Source organism: Sturnus vulgaris, chromosome 7 (assembly GCF_052056855.1).
Source record: "Sturnus vulgaris isolate bStuVul1 chromosome 7, bStuVul1.hap1, whole genome shotgun sequence".
Classification (NCBI taxonomy): domain Eukaryota; kingdom Metazoa; phylum Chordata; class Aves; order Passeriformes; family Sturnidae; genus Sturnus; species Sturnus vulgaris.
The window spans coordinates 25,211,020-25,235,156 of record NC_142249.1 but is presented as its reverse complement, the minus strand read 5'-3'; the positions used below and the strand labels follow the sequence as shown (position 1 = coordinate 25,235,156).

Sequence of the window (24,137 nt, the reverse complement as noted above, 5' to 3'; positions counted from 1 at the left end):
TGGCATCTGCAAAGACAAGCAGATGGAGTTTTGACAAGCCCCAACATCTGGCAGACAAAGTTTGTCACGTTGACCTGAATGTACTTGTCTCTGGTGGGGATACTCTTCCATCCCCCGCGAAAGATGTGGTATGAAAAGATATAAAACTTCTCTTTGGGTAAGAACATTGAAAGAAGCTAACATGGCAAAAGCCCACAACATTCACTTGCCTATTCAGGCCTTCTTGAAGCTAGTCCTTGGACACACAAAGCATGTTGGTGCTATCCATGGAAGCTGCTGTGCTGCAGTCCATATATCTCTACCTCATTTGTGGCACATACAAATGGACTCCCACACAACACACCCTCCACAATTCAGCAGGAAAATCCCTCCAGCCATTCACTCATCCCTGGAGGCCTCAGCTCACTACTGCAGGGCATAAGAAGTAGGCTGGGAGAATATCTGTAAATTAATGCCATGATTCTGGCTCCCACCTCCTTACAGTATCCTTTGCACACACGTTTTGGGGCATCCTCACCCATGCCCTGGGAAATGCTCAGACCACCCAGAGAGCGGCGTGGAGACCGTGTGCTGTGCCCGGGGCCAGTCCAGTCACACAGCCTGAGAGGAGCCTGGAGCCAGCTGTTCTCACACAGCATGAGCCAGTGCAAGGCCTGGGCGCTGCTCTTAGCAGACACTAAAGCCTCTCCTCTTAGTAAAGCTGGGTAAAGATTCAAGAAAAATTACAGCATGGACAACTATTAGTCAGGCTTTAATTTTCCAGTTGAAATAATACAGTGAATCTCACTACCAATGTCATCAATAAAAACACAGTCACCACATACTCTGATCAGGGACAGTATAGGAGACCTCTGATTAAGGGAAAAAAATTGAAAGCCACTGATAACAAAATCCAGAAGGAAGATTAGAAAGCAATCATCGATTACATTCTTGAGTTAATAATATCTGCAGTTACAAAAAGTTAAATGATGAAAGATTTAAAAATAAATATCTAAGGGTCTGTTCCTTCAAAACCATTTCAAAGTAGGAAGAAAACATTGCTTGAAATTTTTGTTTTCATCTTCATCAATGTTAATCAACAATCATTATTTTGAGGTTAAGTTTATTGATTATGCCGTTACCCTTCAGATATATTTTAAGGAATTAAACATACCTCAAGGAAAATTGATAAAACATCTATGTCAAGTTTTGTGGAAAAAAAACTACTTCATTAACCACATGAATCTGACCAGATTCTGTGTAACTGTCAACAGCATTGTAGCCCAATAAATACATGTCCTCAGAGATGACACAGCTTACTCTTGCAAACAAAAACCACCCTGCAAGCCACTCTGCTTGCTCTACTTTAAGAAAGCAGCTTTTACACAGTTCTCAGTGAATGTGATGAAGGGGGTTTGTTGGTTTAAATTCCTCCAGTTGTAGTTTGAATAGGTGAAACAGTCATGGGGAAAGAAGAGGTCATAAGGAGTTTTTTTTCTTTTCTTTTGGTGGTAAAAAGCTATCACAGTTCATACATATAAACAGCAGATTATCTGGCAATTGTATTCAAAAGTTGCAGTCCACAAACTCTAATAGTGGACTGCAAATAAAAACAGTCCAATAGATAAACCTAAAGGACTAAACCAAAACTTTAAAAATATTACTGAAGACTAATGTATGGGGTCAAACTGCTAGAAGGAATGTACACAGAAAAGCTACTTATATTTCATATGATAGAAAAAATTCAGATTAAGAATTTGTGATAGCTACAAACTTAGAAGTCACCAAAAAGAGTAAACCAGTTCTGTAAACCAGCACAGAAATATTCTATGTACAAAATAATTTTTAAAAATACCCCTACACAAAATTATGGCACGAACAGGCAATTTTTGGCCATATGAAATCTAACTAAAAGGCAGTCATACATTCCTGTGCATGTGCACAAATATTGTATAAAAGCATTTCAGTTGGCCTTAGCTGCTTCCTTAAGTCTGAGGAACACACTTCCACCTCAGGACTCTTGCAAAATTTTTAGAATGAGTCACCTTAAAACAAGGAAACTGAGAAACAGAACAACAACTGCAGCCCTTTGCAGCAGCTTTTAGAGATGGTGAAAACGACACTGAGTGCACAGTGAAATGCTAAATATTTGTTTTTCCACATTTCAATATAAAAATACAAACTAAAACCCCTGAAAAGCTCCCAGGTGTTTTCAGAGAAGCTGGTGGAGGACTGGTTGGGGTGGTGGGAATCCCAAGGAGAGTAAACATTTCTGTCCTGGGCTGCTGCAACTGAGACAGCACAGAGACCTGAGCTGCTCCTTCACAACCATCAGCCTGCAGAGCAACAGATCAGCAAAATTCATCTTCTTTCTTAGCACCTTGGTATGAACACTGAAAGGGAAAGCATCTGCTGCATGGGATTAGAGGATTAGCACCCTTTGGAAACAGCAATGTGGCTCCCCTTCACTTTGGAGAGCAGGGTCTCAGCAAGAATGTCCATGAATACTGCTCACAGGAACATTGTAGGTGAACAGTAAAGCCATTTGTTCCATACCTTCAGAAAGATTTATAATTGGGGATTGTTCTTCAAACAGATATTGCCTGAAAATGTTTTTAATGAAGGTTGATGGGATTCCATGTCTGAAATAATCTAGGTGAGAGATGACTTAGCTAAATCTTTAATAGGATGCTGGATGCATCTCAAATGAATATAAGTTCAAGATGACAATGCCCATACGCCATTATATCTCTAGACTAATTTATTTTATAACATGAACTAGGCATCACAGGCCAAACTACCAAAACTCTGGCAGTCTCAAGTCAAGAGCGACTTCATCTCCCTGAAAGCTTGGAAATCAATGTGATAAGAATCTATTGTCTGAAAAATAACTTCATTTTGCAGAAAAAAATAACTGTTCATTTTGCTAGAGAAAAGAAAGTCTTCCCCATAATCCTTGGAATATATTTCAGAGCTCCTAAATTTAAGGCCAAATTTTAATGCCAGCTCATAAGCAGGTTCTGCAAAGTAGAAAAAGAAAACACAAAGGCCCAAACATTCCCAAAGGAAAAAGCTGCATGAAAATGTCCACTGCTCTGGCACCTCAAACGTGACTGCTCCAAGTGAGTAGTTGGAGGTTTATGGTCTGTGAGTGTTTTCAATTCCTGGCTTGTCCCAGAGAGGAAATTTTCTCCATGGCTCTGCCTTGTATCCTCACCTCATCCTGCCACAAAGCAAAAGCTCTCCAGGATAGGGTGCTCCTCCAGCATTGATACTGATGGCCATGAGGGTTTCTCAGGACATGGGAACTCTGAGGGACTCCCGAGAATGAGAAAACCATTGTAGGTTGTGAAATTTCACACAGAAGACAAGACCACTTGCTACTTCTGATCAATTAATTGTTCTCACTTTTCTCAAAGTCAGAAATGAGGATGCTTTCTTCCAAAGCAGGACTATCAGCATTAATCTGTGGCAAATAGGCATTTCTGACCCACAGTATCCTGCGGAAGAGTTGGTTATTCTCTTTGTGCAGGCACCACAGGAAAAGGGAAATGGCAGCCAACATCACCAATGTCACCAGAACAGCCAGAGCTACAAGGCCACTGTATGATGCTGAAAGGGAAGAACAGATATTGTTATTAAGCAAATACAGCTACAATTATAATTTGAAATATAAACATATAGCTCTTGAAAGGAAAACATTACTACTCCCTATATGTGACATATTTCAAATTACAGGTTCAACAGTGAAAAATATTATCTCACAAAATATCAGCTCAAAATGTGTATTATTCCTTATTACAAAAACTACAGTTTACCTTTTCCAGAGGATTCTGTTGTATCAGTACCTGAAATAAAATCCAGAACAGTCACAAAATTACCCACAGAAGTTATTATGTATATTCATTTAAAAATGGATACTGAGAAGACAATCTACCTAAAACCAACAAGAATAGACTGTTCTTTGTTTAATTAGACTCATGTCAATGTTATTCCAACTGGCCAAGTTAAACATAATCTAATATGCTATTTAAAATCCCTTTAATTTGGTGGAATATATTAATTGGCATTTGTGCATGGATGAGCAGCAGTATTTACTCACTTTTAAAGTACAAATTAACACTGGTTAGTGGGTCCAGCAGTGGCTGAGGGATTTTGTGTGGGCTCACAGCTGCCTGGTGACCTGCCCTCCCTGGGGGCTGTGCAGGTCACCCTGATGCACAGGAAGGTTCCTGCAGCTGGCAGTGGCTGCCTGGGCTCCCCAGACAGAGGTCACCCCAGCTGTCTGGGGCTTTCAGAGGGCCTTTTTTTTCCCCAGTGCCAAGGAAGAGAACTAATTAAAGGAAAATTGACACCAAGTAAGCAAGCAACAAGGAACAAGTAAAACAATGATTGTAAGGACAGAATTGCCTTATTTTACAGAAGCACATACCTGCATCCATTTTACATACAAAACCCCTTTTTTCTCTGCATGGAGATAACTGCCAGACTCCATCCGTGGTCCTCAAGCTGATGCAGAAATTCCCTTTGAGATGATCAAATTCAGGCTCTCTGATGCCCCAGTTAGAGTAATTTAAAGGAGAACCATCAAACCAGGAGACTGTCTCATCTATGGGCAGAAGTTGAAAATTATCACAAAATAGAACAGTATTTTGAGAAATATTTCTGTTTCAGTTAGATTTACCCTCACATGAAAAATACGGTATTACAGAATACCAGGATTTTGTCTGTTTGGCCACTGTATTACTTTTTTTTTCTTGAAGGATTTAAAAATATCCTATGTAGTTAACACAGAAGGCAGTCTGTAGTGTGTCTTTAAGAAGTAAAAAAGGCATTTACATGCATGTATGCATATTGAGTATTCAGAATACTTTATTGCAGAAAGCCTCACTGATTTTACTACATCAGAAACAGGCACAAATTAGTGAACAAAATCTCAAAAGACAAAAGTGTTTTGAAAAATGGTTATTGGAAATGGTTTTTGGAAAAGAATCAAAACCCAAACCAGATTCTTACATGCAGTTCTATTCTTCCCCAAACTTACTATCTGTAACAAGCAGAACGTTCAACCAAACCGTTTGTACAGAATAACCAAAACTGTGTAATTCTTCCAAAATGAAGGCATTTTCATCTTCATCTTGAATAGTCAGAAGATTTGATCCTTCAAATTAAACGCAGAACAAATTTTCAAGTAATCCATGCCATTAAAATGAAACATTGTATTTCAAAAGGTTAACATTATGATTCTTAAATGAAGAGCTTGTAAAGCCTGGTTACACATTTTAAGTTCTTAAATTTGTAATTAATGTGAAAATGCTCAAGCAAATACAAAACTGTTCTCACATGACTTTAAAATAAATTTGAAGAAAAAATGTTCATGTTATGTTTTATTAGAGAAACCAGTATTTTCACACAGAAAGGAACACTTTTTTAATGCATGGTGCCTCCAACTTCATAGTTGGCTTATGAGTTCCACTATCATTATCTTGAAACAGAGAAAACATATGCCATGATTTCAGTCATTTCAGAAAGTAAATATTGATTTAAGATATCACAATGACATTTGGTAGCTACAAAATAATCACTTACCTTGATTTTTGCAGACCTCATATGCTGTATCAAAACTCATGCCCTGCAGAACTGTGGAAAAGCTGTAGCAACTGTTTTTGAATTTGATCCAGGGTACAGTTTTTTCTGAACATAAGCCTTTATAGGCATTGAGTTTCTTTTCTGTGAAGTAACAGCACAGCTTTATTGGCACAACAAAATACACATTAATATAACATTCCACACACTGTTTTGGAGTAATGCTAATAAGCATGTTATTGTGTTATGCCTCTATTTTTTCAAAGTGAAAATCTAGCAGTTGCATATATTTGTATTAAATGAGTACAGTTGGTTTTATTTATGATCAAAAACCTTGCTGGATTACAACAGCAGGATCAGGACAATCTAACTGATAGTGATGTGCAGAGGAGGTCATGAGCTACCCAGGGGCCCAGGTGATCAACACCATTCAATAGGGAATATTTGAAGAACTGGATGCTGCCACAAGACCCTGCAGTCTGGCATTGAATGGAGTTCCACACCTGAATTCTGGATTTAACTGAACCCCAGGTGACTGACAGAGCATAGAGAACACAGCATATTTTAGGATACAGAAAAATATTTTTACCTTCACTAAAAAAAATTGCACAATATTTGATGTGCTCATCAGTGAAGACAGGATTAGTTTTTCACTTTGCTCTAAATGCTTCCCTTCTCCCAACCCACAGTTAATTGCAGCAAACTGGATTTATTTCCCTTCAAGCTAGGTCATTAGCAATACTCATTTTTCACAGATAATATAGTGTTCACTGAAGAGACAGAGTAAGTAATTTTCCCTGTTTCTTTTCTATTATGAAAGTTCTCTTTCCATTCTCCTACAGATTAGACCTGATGGCTAATATTTTATTGGAAAAAAATGGTTTCATAAATAGGAAATACAGAGAAATATACTTCCGTTTTAAGTTTAAGTTAAGCCTTGCTTAACAGTACCTAACCTCTAACCAATTAACCTCTTTTCACATATTTCCACTGTCAGTACACACATTTGCAGATGCAATTTAATATATAAACCTCGACTGACTCACTGGGTGGCACATGGCAAACTGCTCCTTGCAGAAATTGTTCACAATTTGCACTTTTCCAGTGCCCGGAGGTATCCATGTAAACACAGCTGCCAAAAGCCTGGGACTCGTCATCTTCCCAGAAGGTGAACAAAGACCTGGTCCCATCTGACCATTCAAAGTTAAGCCCATTCTGCAAAACAAATTTCAGGTTATCTTTCTGATATACTTTAGCACCACACAAGTTACTCTTCTTTTGGTGGCATCCTCACCAAGTATTACAGAATGTCTTAATTCTCTAAAAGCCCAGCAAGGATCAATAAAAGGCAGAGCCAAGATCCTCCCAACTCACTTTTGGGAGACTAGAAACTATATAACTATATCTAATTTTCTGTTTTCAGTAAGCAGTTATTTGGGCCATTGGTTTACTACAAATAAAACAATGAAATTTCAATGTCAGCATAAGAGATCTTTTTTCCCCTATGTTTTTAAAAGTTTTCTATGGCTTTTAGTTTTCAGTAGTCATTGTACCAAACTGGCTCTCACTGAACTTATACATCATGTTTAAAAAAAAAAAAAAAAGAAAGTTTAAGGCTCAAATTTTCCAGGGTTTCCTCTCCAGATGCAAACTTTCTGTGACTTCAAATCAATGGCACAGTGCACTAGCTTGTTACTGGAAAATCTCCTTGGCAGCATCACATTATCACATTGAGAGGCAGGGACTCTGCTACGTACGTCGGAAGTGAAGAGCCCGATCCAGTGGTTGTATCCCAGGCGATTGATGATGACTGTGAGGAAAGCCTGGTGGTACTGGTCTGTTATGCTCACCAGCTCTGCACTGTTTGCCATGCAGGCTTGTAAAGCTGAAGACCATGTAAAATTCCCACTTATTAGTTTATACATTCTGTTTCCATATTCTAAAGTGTCTGGCACAGGATACATATCAGATGCATTGATAACATGTCTGGATACGTCTGTTATAAACAGAAATAAAGAACCTATTTTTAAAACAGGCAACTTGATCACAGCTGAGCAGCTCCTAAAAAAATCAGAACTATCGTTACAAACAAATCAAAAAATTACAAACTCCTTGGTTTTACGAAGGCACTTTTTAGAAAAGAAAAAGACAGTGACTACTAGAATAGTATCTGAACTTCTACCACAAAACTCATTACATAAATGGCTGAGTTTAATGTATTAAAAAAACTCCCAAACCTGAATGAGCTTAGTTCCACTGACTGCACCTTTGGAGGTCAGTAAGAAATCACCTGCATACCTGGGCATATCCCAAATGTCCAGTAGTTGTGGGCTGCAGAGTGTTTTTATCCCCAGATACCTCACATGTAAATTAGATTACCTCTTTTTTGAGTTATTATTATTAATAATTTCCACAATCAGCTTAAATCATAAGCCCTGGCCTCAAATAAGTGATACAGCCAATAGGATAACAAAGTGCATGCTTGGGAGCTTCTCAAGCTCATATTTAACATCTATAAGCCAATGTAGGAAGACAACAGTGTGACACTTAAACAGAAATCCTCTCTGCATGGAGACTTAAATCTGTTTTTGATGATGAACTAACACAGCAATGTCTAAAACAATAAAAGGAAGAAGCAGGGTTCTTAGCTTTATGAAAGTCAGAGGGTCTCTCATGATGAAAAAAACCCCAGAAGACAGAGACCATCTCACCCCTGCCCAGTCTGTGATGCTGCTTCACTCACTCTCTTAGAGGAGGGAAATGCCTTTGCTAATGTGTGTCAATGCTTCCGGTGTACTTCAAAAAATGATGCAGTTTTGATCCTGTTTATCAGTTTGGATTAATTATTTCTCACTGTAAAGCTTTTGTGTGATTACAAAACGAAGTGGTTGCTTTGCTACAAGGTAGCAAAGAGCTTTTTAGGCTTGGTTCCATTTATGACTAATAGAGGAGGAAGAGTTAAAAACATTTTAAAATAGTAAATGAATTTATTACTAGTCATTCACAAACCATTTCAAATTAGAACTTTCTAAGCAAGAAAAAGTTCTGCCCTTGAGCTAACTGAAGCACCCTGCTCTGTTACAGCTTTCAGTATGTGTCACTGCTTAAAAAAAAACAGAAAACGCTGTAAATCACTGACACGCTGAGAGATCAGAACTCAGTTTAAAACCCCTGCTGCTTTCTTTCATTTTAGTCTCCTTCAGAAAATAATTCAAAAAAGGAGAAATGGAATGCAGGCAGAATAGCAGAAGCAAAGCATCAGCTCATCTTTCCAGGAACTGACACATTTATTTGGACACTTCAGCAAATTTAGCAGTTCCCTACTGCCAGCAAGAGGCTGTCTCACTACTCCTTTCCTTGCTTCTCTGCTCTTCCTGCTGCAAATTCTTTGGTCTGGTGTTTGCCTGACCCTGAACAAAGCTGCCACAGCCTGTAAAAAGCTGCAGAAAAAGACATTAATTAGATGAAAATAAATAAATAAAGCAGGAAACAAACGAAAAAAAAATATAGGGAAGTTTTCTGCTGAACTATCAAGCTGAACTGCCTGATCGTTTGGCATAGTGCCATGGGCGTCCCACTGGGGAGGCAGGATGGTCCATTTAACCCAGGAACACTGTGCTGTCCATGGGGCAGTGCCAAGCTCAGTAGAGCCAGGCCCATGGGCCACTCAGATTCACCTCCCTGCTGAGAAAACCTCCAATTGTAACAAATAGAGTTTAAGTCTTGTGAATTCCTTTAGCTTTAACCAACAGTGCTAACATGTGCAAGTGGTCATCTTGAAGACTGTGGGTCTAAGCAACGCTGATACCAAGGTGTAACTTGAGCTGCCCACATCACTGGGATTCATTCCAAAAAAAGGAAACATTTTTGGAGGGCTATGACCAAAAAAAGGTAATTAGACGAATGAGATGTTCCTTGAATGGCCACCAGAGACCCTCAAAAGACCCCTACTCCAATGTAAATAAGCTCCAAGAAGTGATTTAAATATGCAAATGAACTCACGGCAACGTTTAGCATATATGCATGAGTTTGGGGGATGTAATGAATATGTATAAGATTCACAGATTTCAACTAGTCTGTTGGCTGGCTGCAGGGCATGGAATAGGAGGAGATACTCCCTGCAGGCCTGGCACTGAAATAAAGTAATGCAACTTTCTAATACTGAAATTACAGTGTTGGAGAGTTTTATTCCTGACTTTGAGTGACACAACTGGGAAATCCTGAACACCCACTGCAGCCCAAATCCTCGTCAGAATCCTGGCCACCATAAGGCTTTTCCTTCCTGCCTTTGCACACCTTCTCCATCTATCTCAAGCAGCAGCAAGGGGTTAAAATACAAATGTTTGGGATGTAACTGAAACAAACCAGCAGGAAAGCGCATTTATTTTTTCTGCACTGTGTACAGGATCACTCCAGCCCTTTCTGCAACTGTAGTTCCCAATAAATGATAGAAAATCCAGCTATGCTTTGTATGAGTCCCAGGTAAGCACTGCCCAAAGCTTGGACTCATTCTGCTTCCCAGCTGGCCGAGCAGGCAGCAGCAGCAGAGTGTTGTCTCTTTACTTTAGGGTTAAATTTAGGGGTGATAATATAACATAGGGCTGAGCCATACAGAACCATCCCCGCAGTAAAGGCAGCTGCCAAGGAGAGTCCTTGCAGCCCTCCCTGTGCCGCTGGTCTGTGTGGCTGCCCGGGCACGGCTGCGGGTGCCCACGGCTCCAGCCCAGGGCCAGCACAGGCACGGGCTTGGGGAAACACCATGAACCGAGCTCCTCACAAACACTCCCTGCTTCTGGCAAGGGAACTTCGTGGTACCAGAATTACAGAAATGTGGTACCAGACAAGAGAAGTCAAGTCAGATCCACGCTGCTCAGAATAATACATTGTCTAGAGACTCTTGTGATCTAACATTGCAAGTTACTAAATCATATTTTCATCACAATCACCCTCAGTTTAGCCTTTTGTAATTTCATGTGGCTACTCTGCAGCCACGACAGAAAATATGAAATTTCATCTCTATTTCTAATTCAAAGATGCAATACAGAATGCTCAAAGTTAGGAGGAAAACTTAAGAACAGAATAATTTTATTTTTAGCAATTATTTCTACATCCCAACTACTGATTTATTACATAGTGTAAAGCTAGCCTGCCTAAGCAGCAAGCTGTCTTAGAAATCTTTTATGTTCCTTGTTTTAGAGACACTTATAAAAAGCTGCTTCTAGATAAAAACAAAGTAAGACAAATCCCATATAGTAAGAAAAAAGAACAGTAGCAAAGCAAGACAAAACCTTACCCTGAGTCTTTTGGCAGACAAACCCATAATTTTTCTGACAGTTTTCTAAGTACCATTTTCCCGTAAAATAAAAATTAGGGTTATTTGATACCAGTGTACACAGTGGAAGTTGATCTTGAATGCTAAAATGCTCTCTCTGCAATCAACACAGAACCTTATATTAATTTAAAAATACAGTGTGTAAAACAATGCATAATTATTGCATCAAATTTAGGAGAATCATTATCTCACAATTGCTAAAACAAACATTTAAGTAGAACAACGAACAGTCACATAAATACAATTTGAAACAATAGCCTCACAATTAAAAAGTCACAAGCTTTCAGTGAACAAACCAAATTGCTAACCCCAATTGGGACCAACATGTTGTAAAACAATGTATTAAAACAGGAAATTCATAATCTTGTTCCTAAACTTCGCTCAGACCAAGCATCTAATACTAACTACTTGATTCTAAATTTGCTGCTTAAAACCAGCTCCAATAGAATGTGGGTAGAGCCACAAATTATGTAAATGCCTGTCTTGATGGTGCCTTCTAGTTATGCCTGTAAATCTCTGCCCATAGTTCTTTGAAATTGCAAAAATTAAGAGCAGCTTAAACTGCTGTAACAACTTTGGCAATGTCTTATGGAAGTCATTACTTTTGTGCATAAAACCAACTTCTCAGTGTCACAACCCCCCTGAAAATACTCACATCCACTACTTCAACAGGCGACCAGTTGGAATACATTTGAGGATTTTCATTCAATTGTTTTTCATAATCATCACTCTGGAAACCTATCCAAACACTAGTTTTCCACCCATATAGATTCATTGTTATGAAAGCTAAAAAAATGAAACAGAAACAAAATAAAATAAACCAGTAAACACTTAGGGATAGATGAGGTGTCTTGCAACACTCTAAAGCATTGAAAAATTAATTTCCAATCAATGACGTTACATAGTTACTAGAAAATAAGAATGAGTGGCATTTCAGTACCATCTAACTAAAAATTCCGTTAAATTGATTAATTTCAATCGGGTTAGGATCTAGTCTATTAGCTAATAATACCAGTCCAACCACAACACAATCCAATTGAAGAAGCTTTCTACAGGATTTTTATGAATAGGGTTCATAAATATTTCCAAATTTGCTGGCATTTATTTCTCTGACAGTTCCAGCCTGTGCTATACTACAGATAAGATTTTAAGTACTACTAAAAGATAAAAATGAGGTAATAAAAATTTTAAACTGCAAAATTTTTAAATGACTATTCCAGTTTTGGGAGTATTTTTTAAGCGTGTGGTAAGCACAAAAGAATTTGCAATTATTCCTTAAAATGTTCCTGTCATGTATCTCAGTGAACCTTTACATTTTGGCAAACTGAGAAGGAGAAACATGAATGCGTTTAAAGCAGTGGAACCATGGGTAAGAGCTGAACAATCTTCTTTCCTAAATCTGTATCCAAGATCAAACTTTACTACAGCATCCTAATGAAGATGATGTTTTATTTATTTAACAGTATTTTCACTCTACCTTGCTCCAGTTCATCTTCCAGGACAGCAAGTGACCCATCATAGTTACTGCAGAATTCTTGTGCAGAGTACCAGTTTCTCAGATGTTCTGGATCCTTTGGCATTTGTATTAAAAAGCACTGTTTCAAAAAAACAAAACCAAAGAAACAAACTTGATTTGTTTGCTTTCCTCCCGTCATTTATCAATCACTGAGGGATCACTAAAACATTTCATGTGCTGTTACTGAATGTTAAATATTTCACTGGTTTCTGTCCTGCTATGGACATCTCCAGCATGCTCAGTGTTAGTTTTCAGCTGTAATCTGGATTGCATTCAAATCAGTTTTCTCAAGGCAAACAATTGAGGTTAAATTTATCCTTGCAGTCACTGCAGTGAGCACTGGGCTAAATTCAGCCACCTCAATGCATGTCGCTATTAAGGAACTTAGGCATTTAAGAGAAGACAGATGAAATACTTACCTTTTGACCCTCAATTGCAAATAGACTTTGGCTTATAATTATCTTTAATGAAGTCCATTTGAAACAGCACGTTTCAGAGGACAGCAGCAATTAGGGATTCATTTAAGACATCAAGAGGTTAGAGACCTCTTTTGAGATCATAAAAGACACTTGGAATTGTAATATGTGAAAAAGAGAGGCTCTTTATGCCAAAAAGACAGGCTTTTCATGGCAAAGGAACAAATACAATTGAATGGCTTTTGCATATATATATGAGTATTTATTTCCTGAAATTAAAGTAAAATTTTTAACACCTTGTTAAGATAACTTCTTAAAGTGTGGGCAGCTACTTAACAGCAATAAATCTTGGTGTCATCGTGTCAGTGATTATAAACCTAAGGGCCCTGTTTTCAAGGAGCAAGAAAATCTTCAAATATTAAGCAATTCTTAAGTACAATTTCTGTCCTACATATGGAATGCATTTTGAACAATGAAACAGCATAAAAAAAAGGCTTTTACTTTGAATCCAAAATGTAACCAGCCTTTGGGACACGCTCCTTGTTGGTTCGGGTCTTTTGGAATCTCTTTCTCTATCTTCTTTGGAATTTTGCGTTTACAAACGCAGGGAAGAGAAACAGTACAATTTTCATCACCCCACAGTCCTGAGCAAAAAGAAAAATCACAGTTCAGCGTTGGTTTGAGAATTGGAAAGGGTTTTTTTCTTACATAGCTAAGATATTGTTTAGTGTTTGAGTAAAAAGAGATTCTACATCAAATACATTTGGACATACTGCATTATAGTGGATCTGATGGTTCATGGGCACATACTGTTATTTCCAGTGTAATTTCATCAAGTAAAACCAATTCCTCTACACTGAGTCACATAACATATGACTATATAATCATTCATTTGAAAAATAAATTATGAAAAAAAAAAGTTGCCTTCCAGATAAAATAGTTCTGCTTCCTTACATTGAAAATTTTTGGCAAGATCCAGGTGATGATAAAAAATGCTGATCTGCTTAGAAAGAAAACATACTTTTCAGGAAACTCAACAAATTTTTGGCCAGTTGAGGGGGAAGGGCGGGCATGTCTTCCTTTTTTTCTGATACTAAATATGGCAATTGCAAACTCAAGCATTCAAAAATCATGAACCAAAACCCCGAGATTATGTGTGGAAAAAGAAGGCGGTTTTACATTTTTTCAGTTTTGACTTTCGAGGCTGGAATTACAGGACTACAGCTGCATTAATCTTTTTCAGCTCTTCTCACAAATACAAAGCTAGCTATTTTTATTTTCATTGGAACCTGACATGTTTACTTTATGATATGACTTGCAGATCAGTAGAAAGCAGACACTGTGAGATGACAGAAATCACTAAACAAGCAGGACTGTGACTTTTTTTAATACCCTAGTAAAATATAGAACTTTGCCATAATTGAAAGGCTAGCACCAAAATTATGGCACCCAAAAATCCCTCAGCAGATTGGCTATGGGATAAAAAATAAGGTAGAATCCTGAGTACTTGAAGTCCTGTGCTAAAACAGTTTAGAGATGTAGGAAAATTTGTTGCTAAGTCCATGTGTGTCATTTGGTTATGAGAAAAGTATCTGTGAACACCAGCAATGCATTAACATTATTGCTGTTCCATATAAAAGCCCAATTAAAACTGAGGTATCAATGGCACTGGAATGTTTGTATTTTGACATTAGAGAACTGCAAATACTAAAATACTTTTAAAACTACAACCTAGTCTCTGAGCATGTTAATATTTCCCTATGCCTTCCTCAATCACAGAAGCAGTCATACAAATTATAACCATGGAACAGGACTTCAATATGGACTGCATTTCTCAAAAGCAATAGAAAGAAAACATAAACCCTTTGGCCAACAACAGAATCAAGTTACAATTACTGTAGCAAAAGGAAATAGAAAAGAAACCTGTTTGTGATGAAATGAAGCCACATCTTTTCCCTGGTTTCTGCAGATCTCTTTCCCTCCCTTCATCCCAGTTCTGGTATGTTACTGGAGATTCATCTCTCCATCTGCACAGAAATATTAAGAATAAAGTTTCACTTTTTCCTATCCTTACCTAAAATTACACCCTCCATTAGAGGGTTCAAAAGGAGATGCAAGGGAGAAAGTAAACAACCAACCACTGTGACCAAGGTCAATATAAATGCCTTTTATAACCCTGCCAGAAGGATACTGCAATTGGAGATAAATTAAGAGCAATATTATTCTGAATGATATTTACATGAGAATTGAAATTGTCTCTTGCATATCTCACTCAGTCACCAAACTGCTTTGGCCCATCCTACTGGGACAGGGCATGCCAAGCACAACCCACAGCAGCTGTGGCATACACAAATTCTTACCGAAACTCCTCACTGAGGTTTTCTGTGTGCAATCCAATCCACCAGTGCACGTCGCTATTCGAGAGCTAGAAAGGAAATGTTTTGCCAAGTGTTTAGATGTTGTTGCCCTTCTACCAATGCATTAACAAACCCCTAAAGTCAGACCCTGTACTCAAATAGCATCTCCACTGGGTTCCAATGGGAAGAACACATGCTAAATCCTGCCCACGTTAATTCATGCAACTTCAGTGAGGTTATTTACTTGAGTAGAGCATGATTTAGCTCCCATCTTTCCACAGGATTGCTGATGTGTCTCATGTAACCTAGCAATTTACAGTTTTAGGAATTTACAGCCTATCTGGTCTTAGACCAGAATTTGTTTTTCCCCAATTCCTAAAATTAAACAATAGCAAATATTTCCTTTAAGCAGTAATACAGTGCTGATTCTCGATGTTTCCCAAATGCTTTCTGAACATTTACTAACTTTGTATGGTTCATACCACAGTTTTCTAGGGATGCTTTCAATATTGATTGCTGTTGTCATGAAAGGATGTAGACCTTTGCTTCTAAAAGGCAAAGCGTTATTGAAAAGCCATGGAAATAATGTAATGTAATGTAATATAATAGTAACAGCCATGTGCTATTGCTTAGTTGAACTGATTTTAGCTATGGATCTATGGATTGGTTTCACTTCAGGGTTTGACACTAAGTCACAGTTTGGGGGCTTTTGGAACAAGATAAAACAGAAAGTTCTGAATGAGCAGGTCACTAAAGAAGCCACTTTGTATCTGTAGAGCATTTATTTTTTGACAGAAAGAACTGAAGTCCAGCCTGTGTAGTGCTTCCACACTGTCTGAGTTAGGATTTCTCCAGCTCACATCTTATACAGCAATATCAAATGAAGAAAACAGATTTCTGACAAAAGACTCTGGAATGCTCTCTGATTTGGTATTGCCTGGCTCCTGAGTTTAGTTTTCTAATTACAGCACTCAGCCCACATATTACAGTTTTTAAAGAAATAGTGAAAAATGTGATTCCAAATTCCACACTAAGAAATTTTGACCAAGTTTTCAAATGACACATGCAAAGTCTGTTTGGACTGCTGAATATTATTTTAGTGATTGCCATACTTACTCCTACTTCCAAAGGAAAACAGTTATAATCACTCAGAGACAAACGTGGCTATGCTGGGAAAGCTCAGCCAAACCCAGCAGGCTTTAAAATAGCTGTGTATTTTGTATGCTGAGACAAATCTTCTAGGAAGGTTAAGCTGATTTCCAGTGTCTAGAGACTAAACTTTGCTTCTGCACATAAACTTTTGAAATAATCACTAATTCTAATAATAAATCCACTTTTAAAAGATCTTATGTAAGTAAACATGACTTCAGAAGCTGCATTTGATTATACATTTTAAGTGATCTTAAGCTGGAAAAATATATTTTTAAACTTCTATCATTTTTAAAGTCATAAATATTCAGAATTAGGTAATATAACCATATCACATCACAGTCTCTGGTAGATGTGGAAGAAGACATGACAGCATAACCAGTTCTGTTGCTGTTCATCATAAACTTTTCCTGCTATGATCTACTGGTTTAAATCTATTTCATCATGCTTTAATTACTTAAATAGGATATAAAAATTATGTAGAATTCCTTGGAAACTGAAAGACCTCATATTAGTGCAACACAATTCTTTTTATGCTTTGTGTTACAAGTTAAAAGCAGAGAAGGCCTCAGTACACAGTAAGTGTGGGTCGAGAGCTTTTCTACCCAGAACTAGATGTTCTTTTAAAGATTACACTACAATATTCCTTTACATTACAGCTGTAGAATTTTTGTCCTCACTAAGGCAGATTATTTGCATAAATTTTTAAAATTTTAATTATTTTGCTTTTACTGAGAACACCTAAAAGGAAACAGACTCAGTTTCTTGAGAATGCATCTGCTTGTGAAGCTATTTCTCACCTTCAAAGCTGTTTGTTACATCAGAAACGTTCTAGATAAATTCTGCTGTAAACCAGAGGAGGAAATTTAGAGGAAACTGTCTTTTTTTCCCCCATATAAGAATCCCTAGTCACAAGGGGGTTTAATCAATAGACATCATACAAATCTGTGGACTCATTGGAATATTACCCACGCTGGTGTACACAGATGAAAAGGTAACCTATTTCCATGGCCATAAGCATCCTCCTCTATGGTTTCTAGATCCAGATATAATTAAGATGCAGTGAAATTGGTAAATCGTCACTCTTGGCCAGCTGTCCTCAACAGTAACATTTCAAATTATCTTTCTGGATGATCAAATCATCAAATGATGATTTTGGAACTACGGAGACCATTTCAAACACCTGCATTTGCTGCCCACATTATGCTAATACACCCTCTGAAACACCACTCTGTAACATCCCTCTGCATTGCTACCTGACCACCAGCTGCCAAGTGACAAAATGGGAATGGAGCAGAACTGCACTTGGATCAGGAGACATCCCAGTGGATGCAGAACCCCTGGGTGCATGTGAGGAACCAGGAGAGCTCCCCCTGGCCAGAAAGGGGTGGGTGCAGAGGAAGAAATAGAGAAGGATGTACACCATACATGAAACACACCTTTCTCTTTGCCCCCAACACCTTCCCAGCTTTGGGATTGGAAGCTGGCTTTTGCTTCTCTTGGGTCTTTTGAGGCAGACTGATCAACCTGCTCACTAGTAGAGCTGATTCTGCAGATTTGAAATGTTACTGGCTTCTTAAGCTAAATAGAGTTTCAGGGAGAGACATGAGAAATGAAGACAGCAAGAACATTATTTCTAAAGTAAAATCTCTTTTGGATTCTACCTGGAATAATAGGCAGATAGATTCTCTGAAAGATACAGCCAGTTACCACCTGAGGGTTTATTTTTTAAAAGGGGTACTTTTTCTTACCTTCCTTATTTTATTTTGAATAAAGGTTTGTTCACCAGAAGAATTTATAATTGCCAATCCACCACGAAGCCAGCCACAGACAAACTTACAGGTTTCCCATTCAGCAGGGCTGACATGGAAAAGATATTCTGCTCCTTGATAATATGACCAGGGAAGTTCTAGAAAATGAGCAAAAGAGTCAGTGGTATGCAGGGGTAAAAAACTCATTTCAAGTCTCATTTTTTTTACCTTCATGGCCTGCCTGCAGCCACATGTCAGAGGACAAATATGCCACTAGGAACAGCATATCAATTTGTGGTGATAAAAATGGACTACGAGTTGGGTTTTTTTTCTAATACTCTATCTCCTGAGATAGATATCAAGAGTTGTCTTGTCCAGGCTTAACAGCAGGGCAGTTTTAATGTGATGATCAGTTTATCAAACTTCTGTACTTATTACTGGCAATATTCCCTAACCCAACCAAAGCATTATCTGATGCTGTGGTGTTCCTAAACAACAATGGCAGATTTGATCTGTAACAAGAAGTTCCTACAGAGCTCCTTACTGTAATTTTTCAACTTGGAATATTTTAGTTATTTTATTTTTAACAAGGGCTCAAATTGTATTTCCAAATTATATGGTTTCAAGGTAAAAAAAAGAAAATATTTTCATACCAGCTGTGTACCAAGCTGGACTCATTGGTTTGACACCTGCAAAAAAAAAATACAAAACAAAAATCATTAAGAACATTGCTATTCTTGTTCAGGGATAAGAAAAGAACTTAAATGTCAAATAAAATAATTGGCACACTCAATAAAAAAACATTACTATAGTTTTTATGACTAACAACTTTGAATGAGTATTTCTAACTAATTGGTAATATTACTATATGTTTTTAAGTTGAATGTTCACATTAGATCCGTAAACTGGGCAACAAACAAGTGGAATAACCCATTTGGCTTTGCCATGGTTTCATGCAGAAGACCAGTGAGAACTCTAGAGGTGGCTAAAAAGGAGACTTCCAGATAATTTTTTCCCTGTCTCTACTGAATTGCAAGTAATGTGTATAACAGACAATGCATGTTAATTAACATTCTACCTTTGGGTATTTTGCATATCCATTCACGTTTTTCATTGCAGTGTGCTGGAAAGACTGTTCTGTTTACCCTGAACACACCACAATTTCTTGAGTCCTCTTCGACATACTTGTCCTCCAAAAACGAAGATACAACCTGAAAACAGCACATTCATTCTCTTTCACTGACAACCCAAGATGAAGCATTTAAAAAACTCATCATGGAGAAAAAGAAAGCATTTAGACATGTATGTACAATAGGAACATCTAACCAAAATTAGAGGACTGCCCAAATTATGATGGTAAAATACAAATAATAAGGTCCATAGCCATGTTCTCCCAATGTCCTGGCAAACTTACACATCTTATACCAGACTTCTTCTTCATAAAAATAACTAAATAGCTATGAAACCTAACAACTTTTTGACATGATTAACAGCAGCTGCCCATATCTAAAAGCCTTTGCCTTGGTTCAATGTATGCTCAGATGACTTAAGAGGTTACTGAAAAACAGAGTAAACAGATAGTTACAGGTGTTCTGTCAGACCACTGCCATGTCCCTCCAGGAAGTGCATTTCTTTTATTAAATCCAATCCAGAACTGCCTCTCTTCCGTTCTAGAACAGAAACAAAGAAAATAACATTTCTCATGCACTTTTTCTTAGCCATTTCTGAAATAATTTTTAATAGTACAAATATACATATTAATTTCTTATTGAATTCAATTTATCATTCCATAATACATTTCTTAACTTTTTAGTATCCTTGAAGTAAACTCTTGCTTCCCTACTAAAATATTAGATTATGTTTTACAAGACGAAAACATTTAAAACAGGATTAAAATTGTTGAACGTCCATTTCAAAGAGGAATGTTAACTCACAAAAATACCACCTTGACAATAACAGCTGCTCAACATTTACCACAAAGATCATCTTCAAAAAGAATCACATTGTAATGTTGCTGATGCATTTCACCCATTTTTAAGTTCACGTTAGAGTAGGAACTTCTTTGGACACTAGCAAAGAGGATGGAATAAGGTAAATTGTAGATTAGCATGATTAAGATGAATCTTGTTGGTTTTAAAAATATACTTACCTATCAAAAATTGTATATAACAGATTGTTTAAAAACGTCTCTTCATAGATGTGGCTAAAACTAGCAAGATGGGCTCCAAAATCTCGACATAACGTTTCTGCTTCATCCCATGTTCTTCTCATCAGAACTTTCTCATTGTGAAATATCTGCAATAAAATAAACATTGTCATAAATGCAGTTCATTTTAGAGAGCAGTTCTTTCAGAAACCCATAAAAATCAAATATTAATCAGTTTTTCCAAACTAAAGTCATGTATATTCCAAGCATAGCTTGGAACAGCATATCCTTAAGCAGGTGTAGAATCAGAAAAACTCAAAGCAAGTATGACATGTACCTTGTAGCAGTTGAGCAAATTAGGTTCTGACTCCCATCCAAAATAGCAGGAACTTGAATATTTTTGAAAAGTAAGTTCGGGTTCTTCATAAGAATTGATTTTTTGCTTGCACAATGACATTGCTTTGAAGTTCTTACAGCTTTTCACCTCCCAATAACCAACAGGCTGCTGCCCTCGCATAGCCACACATCCTCCAGAATGACCTAGACATGGGAATAAAAGCTGAATATCAGAATAAAACATCTGAATTTTGTGGGGTTGTTTTTTTTTTTTTTTTGGTCAAGTGGCTGTTTTATTGTCATGAGTTTCTGGATAAAACCTTAACGAACTTAGAAAACTGGCAAATTCTTTGGTCAGCAGCCTGTTTTATAAGTTTAAAAGCCTGTCTTAGGGCTGACTTGAACTTGTAAAATGAATCATGACAAATGGTTCCTCTCACAAAATACAGAAGAAACTCAATTAAAAACATTACTTCTGCAAAATGCAGCAGTAAAGCAATAAAAAGTCCAAATCAGATAGCCATTATAGAAACAGAGTATCTTTATAATTGTGTCTCTATTTTCAGGTATTGCTTAGTGGTTTATATTTCAAAGATTCAACAGCTATTTAATTTTTTCACTTTGTTTCCTTGGAATATTTTCCTTAGAATTACTATTAAAAACTAGATCAAACTAAAGGGGAAGAAGAAGAAAGCTCCACAAAGTGCTGTAACTCACAGACATGTATCTGGCAATCTTTGGCCTATTTTTCATATAAAATGCAAATCTCAGATTGTGATTGTTACTGAATGCAATTCTTTACTTTTCTAGGATCTTTTTCTGGGAGTCTCAGGAAGTCCTTGAAAAGTTCATAAAGAAATGGATGGAAATCATCAAGTTTGGTTTTTGACATTTTTTTAAAAAAATGATGTATATAACAAATGTGTTATGGTTCATAAAGGAACGTAAGAAAAACATCTCACAGGAGAAGAATTTCAGGGATTAGCTGTGTCTGTATGGAGGGTCTGACTATGGGCAACTTCAGGTTATGGAGCCAACAGCAGATGTAAATTTACCTCTCTGCTCTCCTGGCCAGGCAGGGAGGAAAGGACTGGGACTCTTCAGTCCTTGCCAAGCCACTGGTGCCACGGAGAAGGAAGCACACTCCTCAATTCCCAAGTCATTGGTTTTTTTACCAGCATGCTACTCACGTGGCTGGTACTTGCTCCAGTTTGTGTAGCTCACAGAGCGATTCTTTCCTGCTGTACTTAACCAGAAGTATTCTCCTGTGTTATTAAGGTCTTGCAATCCTATCCAAATATAAGTTCTCTCAGATTCTGCCATGCTGCGGATCATGCTGTTGATAAAAGCTTGTTCAAACCTTAATAAGATAATCAAGATAAAGGTTTTAGAATAAAATAGGTAAATCAGTATCTCAGTGGATAGCTCTCATGAAATAATTTAAGTTATCTCAGAAAAGAAAATTGTAACAGAGGTATTTAATTTTATTTACAGAATGCAGTGAGGAACTTGAGGCACAAGTCTGTAGCACAAGTGACAATTTTTCCCTATTTTTTTTAGTACTTAAGCACTTTCCTCTGCATATTCTCTTTTTACATCTACTCTCCTTCCTCTACAACTTACTATATAGTGAATATTTTAGGATCAATAACTGAAAAGTTTTCACTTCAGAACAAGAAACCCCAGAAGTAATTTGAAAAAACCACTAAACAAACATGTTTTTGCTACTCCTTGCCACTGCTGCCAACTGGAACTGGAAACTGACATCATAATTAGCGATGGCTACACCCAGAATTGGGAAAAAAAACCAAAAAAGAAACAAACAGAAAAAGAGAGAAGACATGATTCCAGGGATGTGCAGCATGCCCTCAGCTCCCTGCCACATTTGAGCTGCAAGAATTTGTCCTTTATTCCCTTAAAAGGACCTTTGTCACACTACAGCTCAGTGCTGCACACCCTGTGCACAATCCTAAAACCACAAGGCAGGGCAAATTCCCACTGATGTAAATCCTTATGTAGGGTAGCCAGTGCTTTCCTAAAATACCTACCTATTGTTTATCTAAATTCTGGGGGTTACTTCCCCTGGTCTAAAGGCAGCAGACATTTCCTCATTATATTTTTGGGGTATAGGGTTTTACTTGTTATTTAGGGTTTGGGTTTTTTTTAACAATAAATGTACAGCAGTTAAAGTATCTATGCAATTTATCTATTAATGGATAAAATGGCTTTAATGGAAAGCCAACATAAAGGGTAAATAACAAAGAGAGGAGAGAAAACCCAAGCATCTGGACATCTACAGAGGAGAAAGCTCTTGATAAAGCTGAAATAGAGGCAAATAAGAACAAGGCATTGGAAAACAGCGACAAATGCTTTCAAACATTTACTTTCTTACCCTGTTTGCTGAGAAATCACATAAAATTAATACATAAATATAAACATTTATAAAACATTAATTGATTTGGATTAAAATGTTATATTTTTTCATTATAAAAAGTAAGTATATTTTCATTTTTCAGTACACCTTCCAAGTACACCAATAAAGTTTCTTAAAGATGTTACATACCCCTGTAGAAAGTATTTTCTTTAGATTTCTGCAAGACCATGTGTGCACATTGCTACAAGTGTCTATTAGTCTAACAGTTGCTTTATACTAAATTTATTTTTAATTAAACAGCAAGGGAAAGCACACTTTGGATTTTAGCTGATGTTAGTAATTATGCTCACCTCTCAAGCAAATATTATTTCACAATGGTAATATCTTTTGCCATGCAACGCTTTATAAAGTTAGAATAGCTCTTGTTAGAGGTATCTTCACACTGTCTAATAGGATTAACTACCTGTTTGTTACTGATACAAGTGCAGATGGGCAGAAATAACCACTGGAAGCATGTTCAAAACTTCGAAGGGTACTGTCGATTTTGTAACAATATCCACCATGTCTTTCCCATCCCTTAAAAGAAATGAACATTATTTTGTAGATTATTGTATAGTTGTTAAAAACCTGTCTCCTTTTGTACCTTCTGTCTGATGATCCCTGGCATCCCTACAGATCTTTTCTTTCTTACTTTGGTTGAAGAGCAGTTACCCTCAAAGTCACTGAAAATGTGGATATCAGATGAGCCAGAACACTGTGTCAGTGGTCAGTTTGCCTCATTTCATCTCATCTCATTATTAGTTTTTTATTTTATACTATTCACCCCTGGGTATCCAAAAGACAGCCCCTGGACTGATGTAAGTTCTGCTGATATAAGTTCATGCAACATACCTGCTTAGTCTTATGATTAAATGTTTTAAATAAACAAGAGAATAAAGGGATAATACAATCTCAGTCTTTTGATTAAATGAATGTAACTTTTTTCACATTAAAAAGAAAAGGATCAAAGCCAAGGGACTGTAAGAGGGTCCAGCAAATGTTTTCACAGAGTATGAAACACCAAGAAGTGGAAATTTATCCCGAGTAGAAGTTGCCAGACTGGATCAAAATATTTATGACCAGTGGCTCAATACCTTGAGACTCAGTCCTGTGGGACACAGCATTGAGAAGAAGCTGAAGTGCTGTCAAACTACTG

General features: G+C 37.3%; 1 protein-coding gene across 1 annotated transcript in view; it reads right to left on the bottom strand.

The window, feature by feature from the left end:
• Positions 1 to 732: 732 nt before the first annotated feature.
• PLA2R1 (phospholipase A2 receptor 1) overlaps positions 733 to 24,137 on the bottom strand; it is a 37,829-nt gene continuing 14,424 nt past the window's right edge. The window contains exons 10-30 of the mRNA XM_014880864.2: positions 23,406 to 23,518; positions 21,759 to 21,928; positions 20,570 to 20,772; positions 20,236 to 20,381; positions 19,672 to 19,756; positions 19,165 to 19,297; positions 18,740 to 18,775; positions 18,087 to 18,244; positions 15,190 to 15,254; positions 14,753 to 14,856; positions 13,331 to 13,473; positions 12,375 to 12,492; positions 11,553 to 11,683; positions 10,859 to 10,994; positions 7,323 to 7,561; positions 6,612 to 6,780; positions 5,569 to 5,709; positions 5,024 to 5,140; positions 4,412 to 4,588; positions 3,798 to 3,827; positions 733 to 3,591 (exon numbers count right to left, since the gene is read on the bottom strand). Of these exons, the coding sequence (XP_014736350.2) occupies positions 3,374 to 3,591; positions 3,798 to 3,827; positions 4,412 to 4,588; positions 5,024 to 5,140; positions 5,569 to 5,709; positions 6,612 to 6,780; positions 7,323 to 7,561; positions 10,859 to 10,994; positions 11,553 to 11,683; positions 12,375 to 12,492; positions 13,331 to 13,473; positions 14,753 to 14,856; positions 15,190 to 15,254; positions 18,087 to 18,244; positions 18,740 to 18,775; positions 19,165 to 19,297; positions 19,672 to 19,756; positions 20,236 to 20,381; positions 20,570 to 20,772; positions 21,759 to 21,928; positions 23,406 to 23,518 (2,832 nt within the window). The 3' untranslated portion in view covers positions 733 to 3,373. The remainder of the gene's footprint in view (positions 3,592 to 3,797; positions 3,828 to 4,411; positions 4,589 to 5,023; positions 5,141 to 5,568; positions 5,710 to 6,611; positions 6,781 to 7,322; positions 7,562 to 10,858; positions 10,995 to 11,552; positions 11,684 to 12,374; positions 12,493 to 13,330; positions 13,474 to 14,752; positions 14,857 to 15,189; positions 15,255 to 18,086; positions 18,245 to 18,739; positions 18,776 to 19,164; positions 19,298 to 19,671; positions 19,757 to 20,235; positions 20,382 to 20,569; positions 20,773 to 21,758; positions 21,929 to 23,405; positions 23,519 to 24,137) is intronic.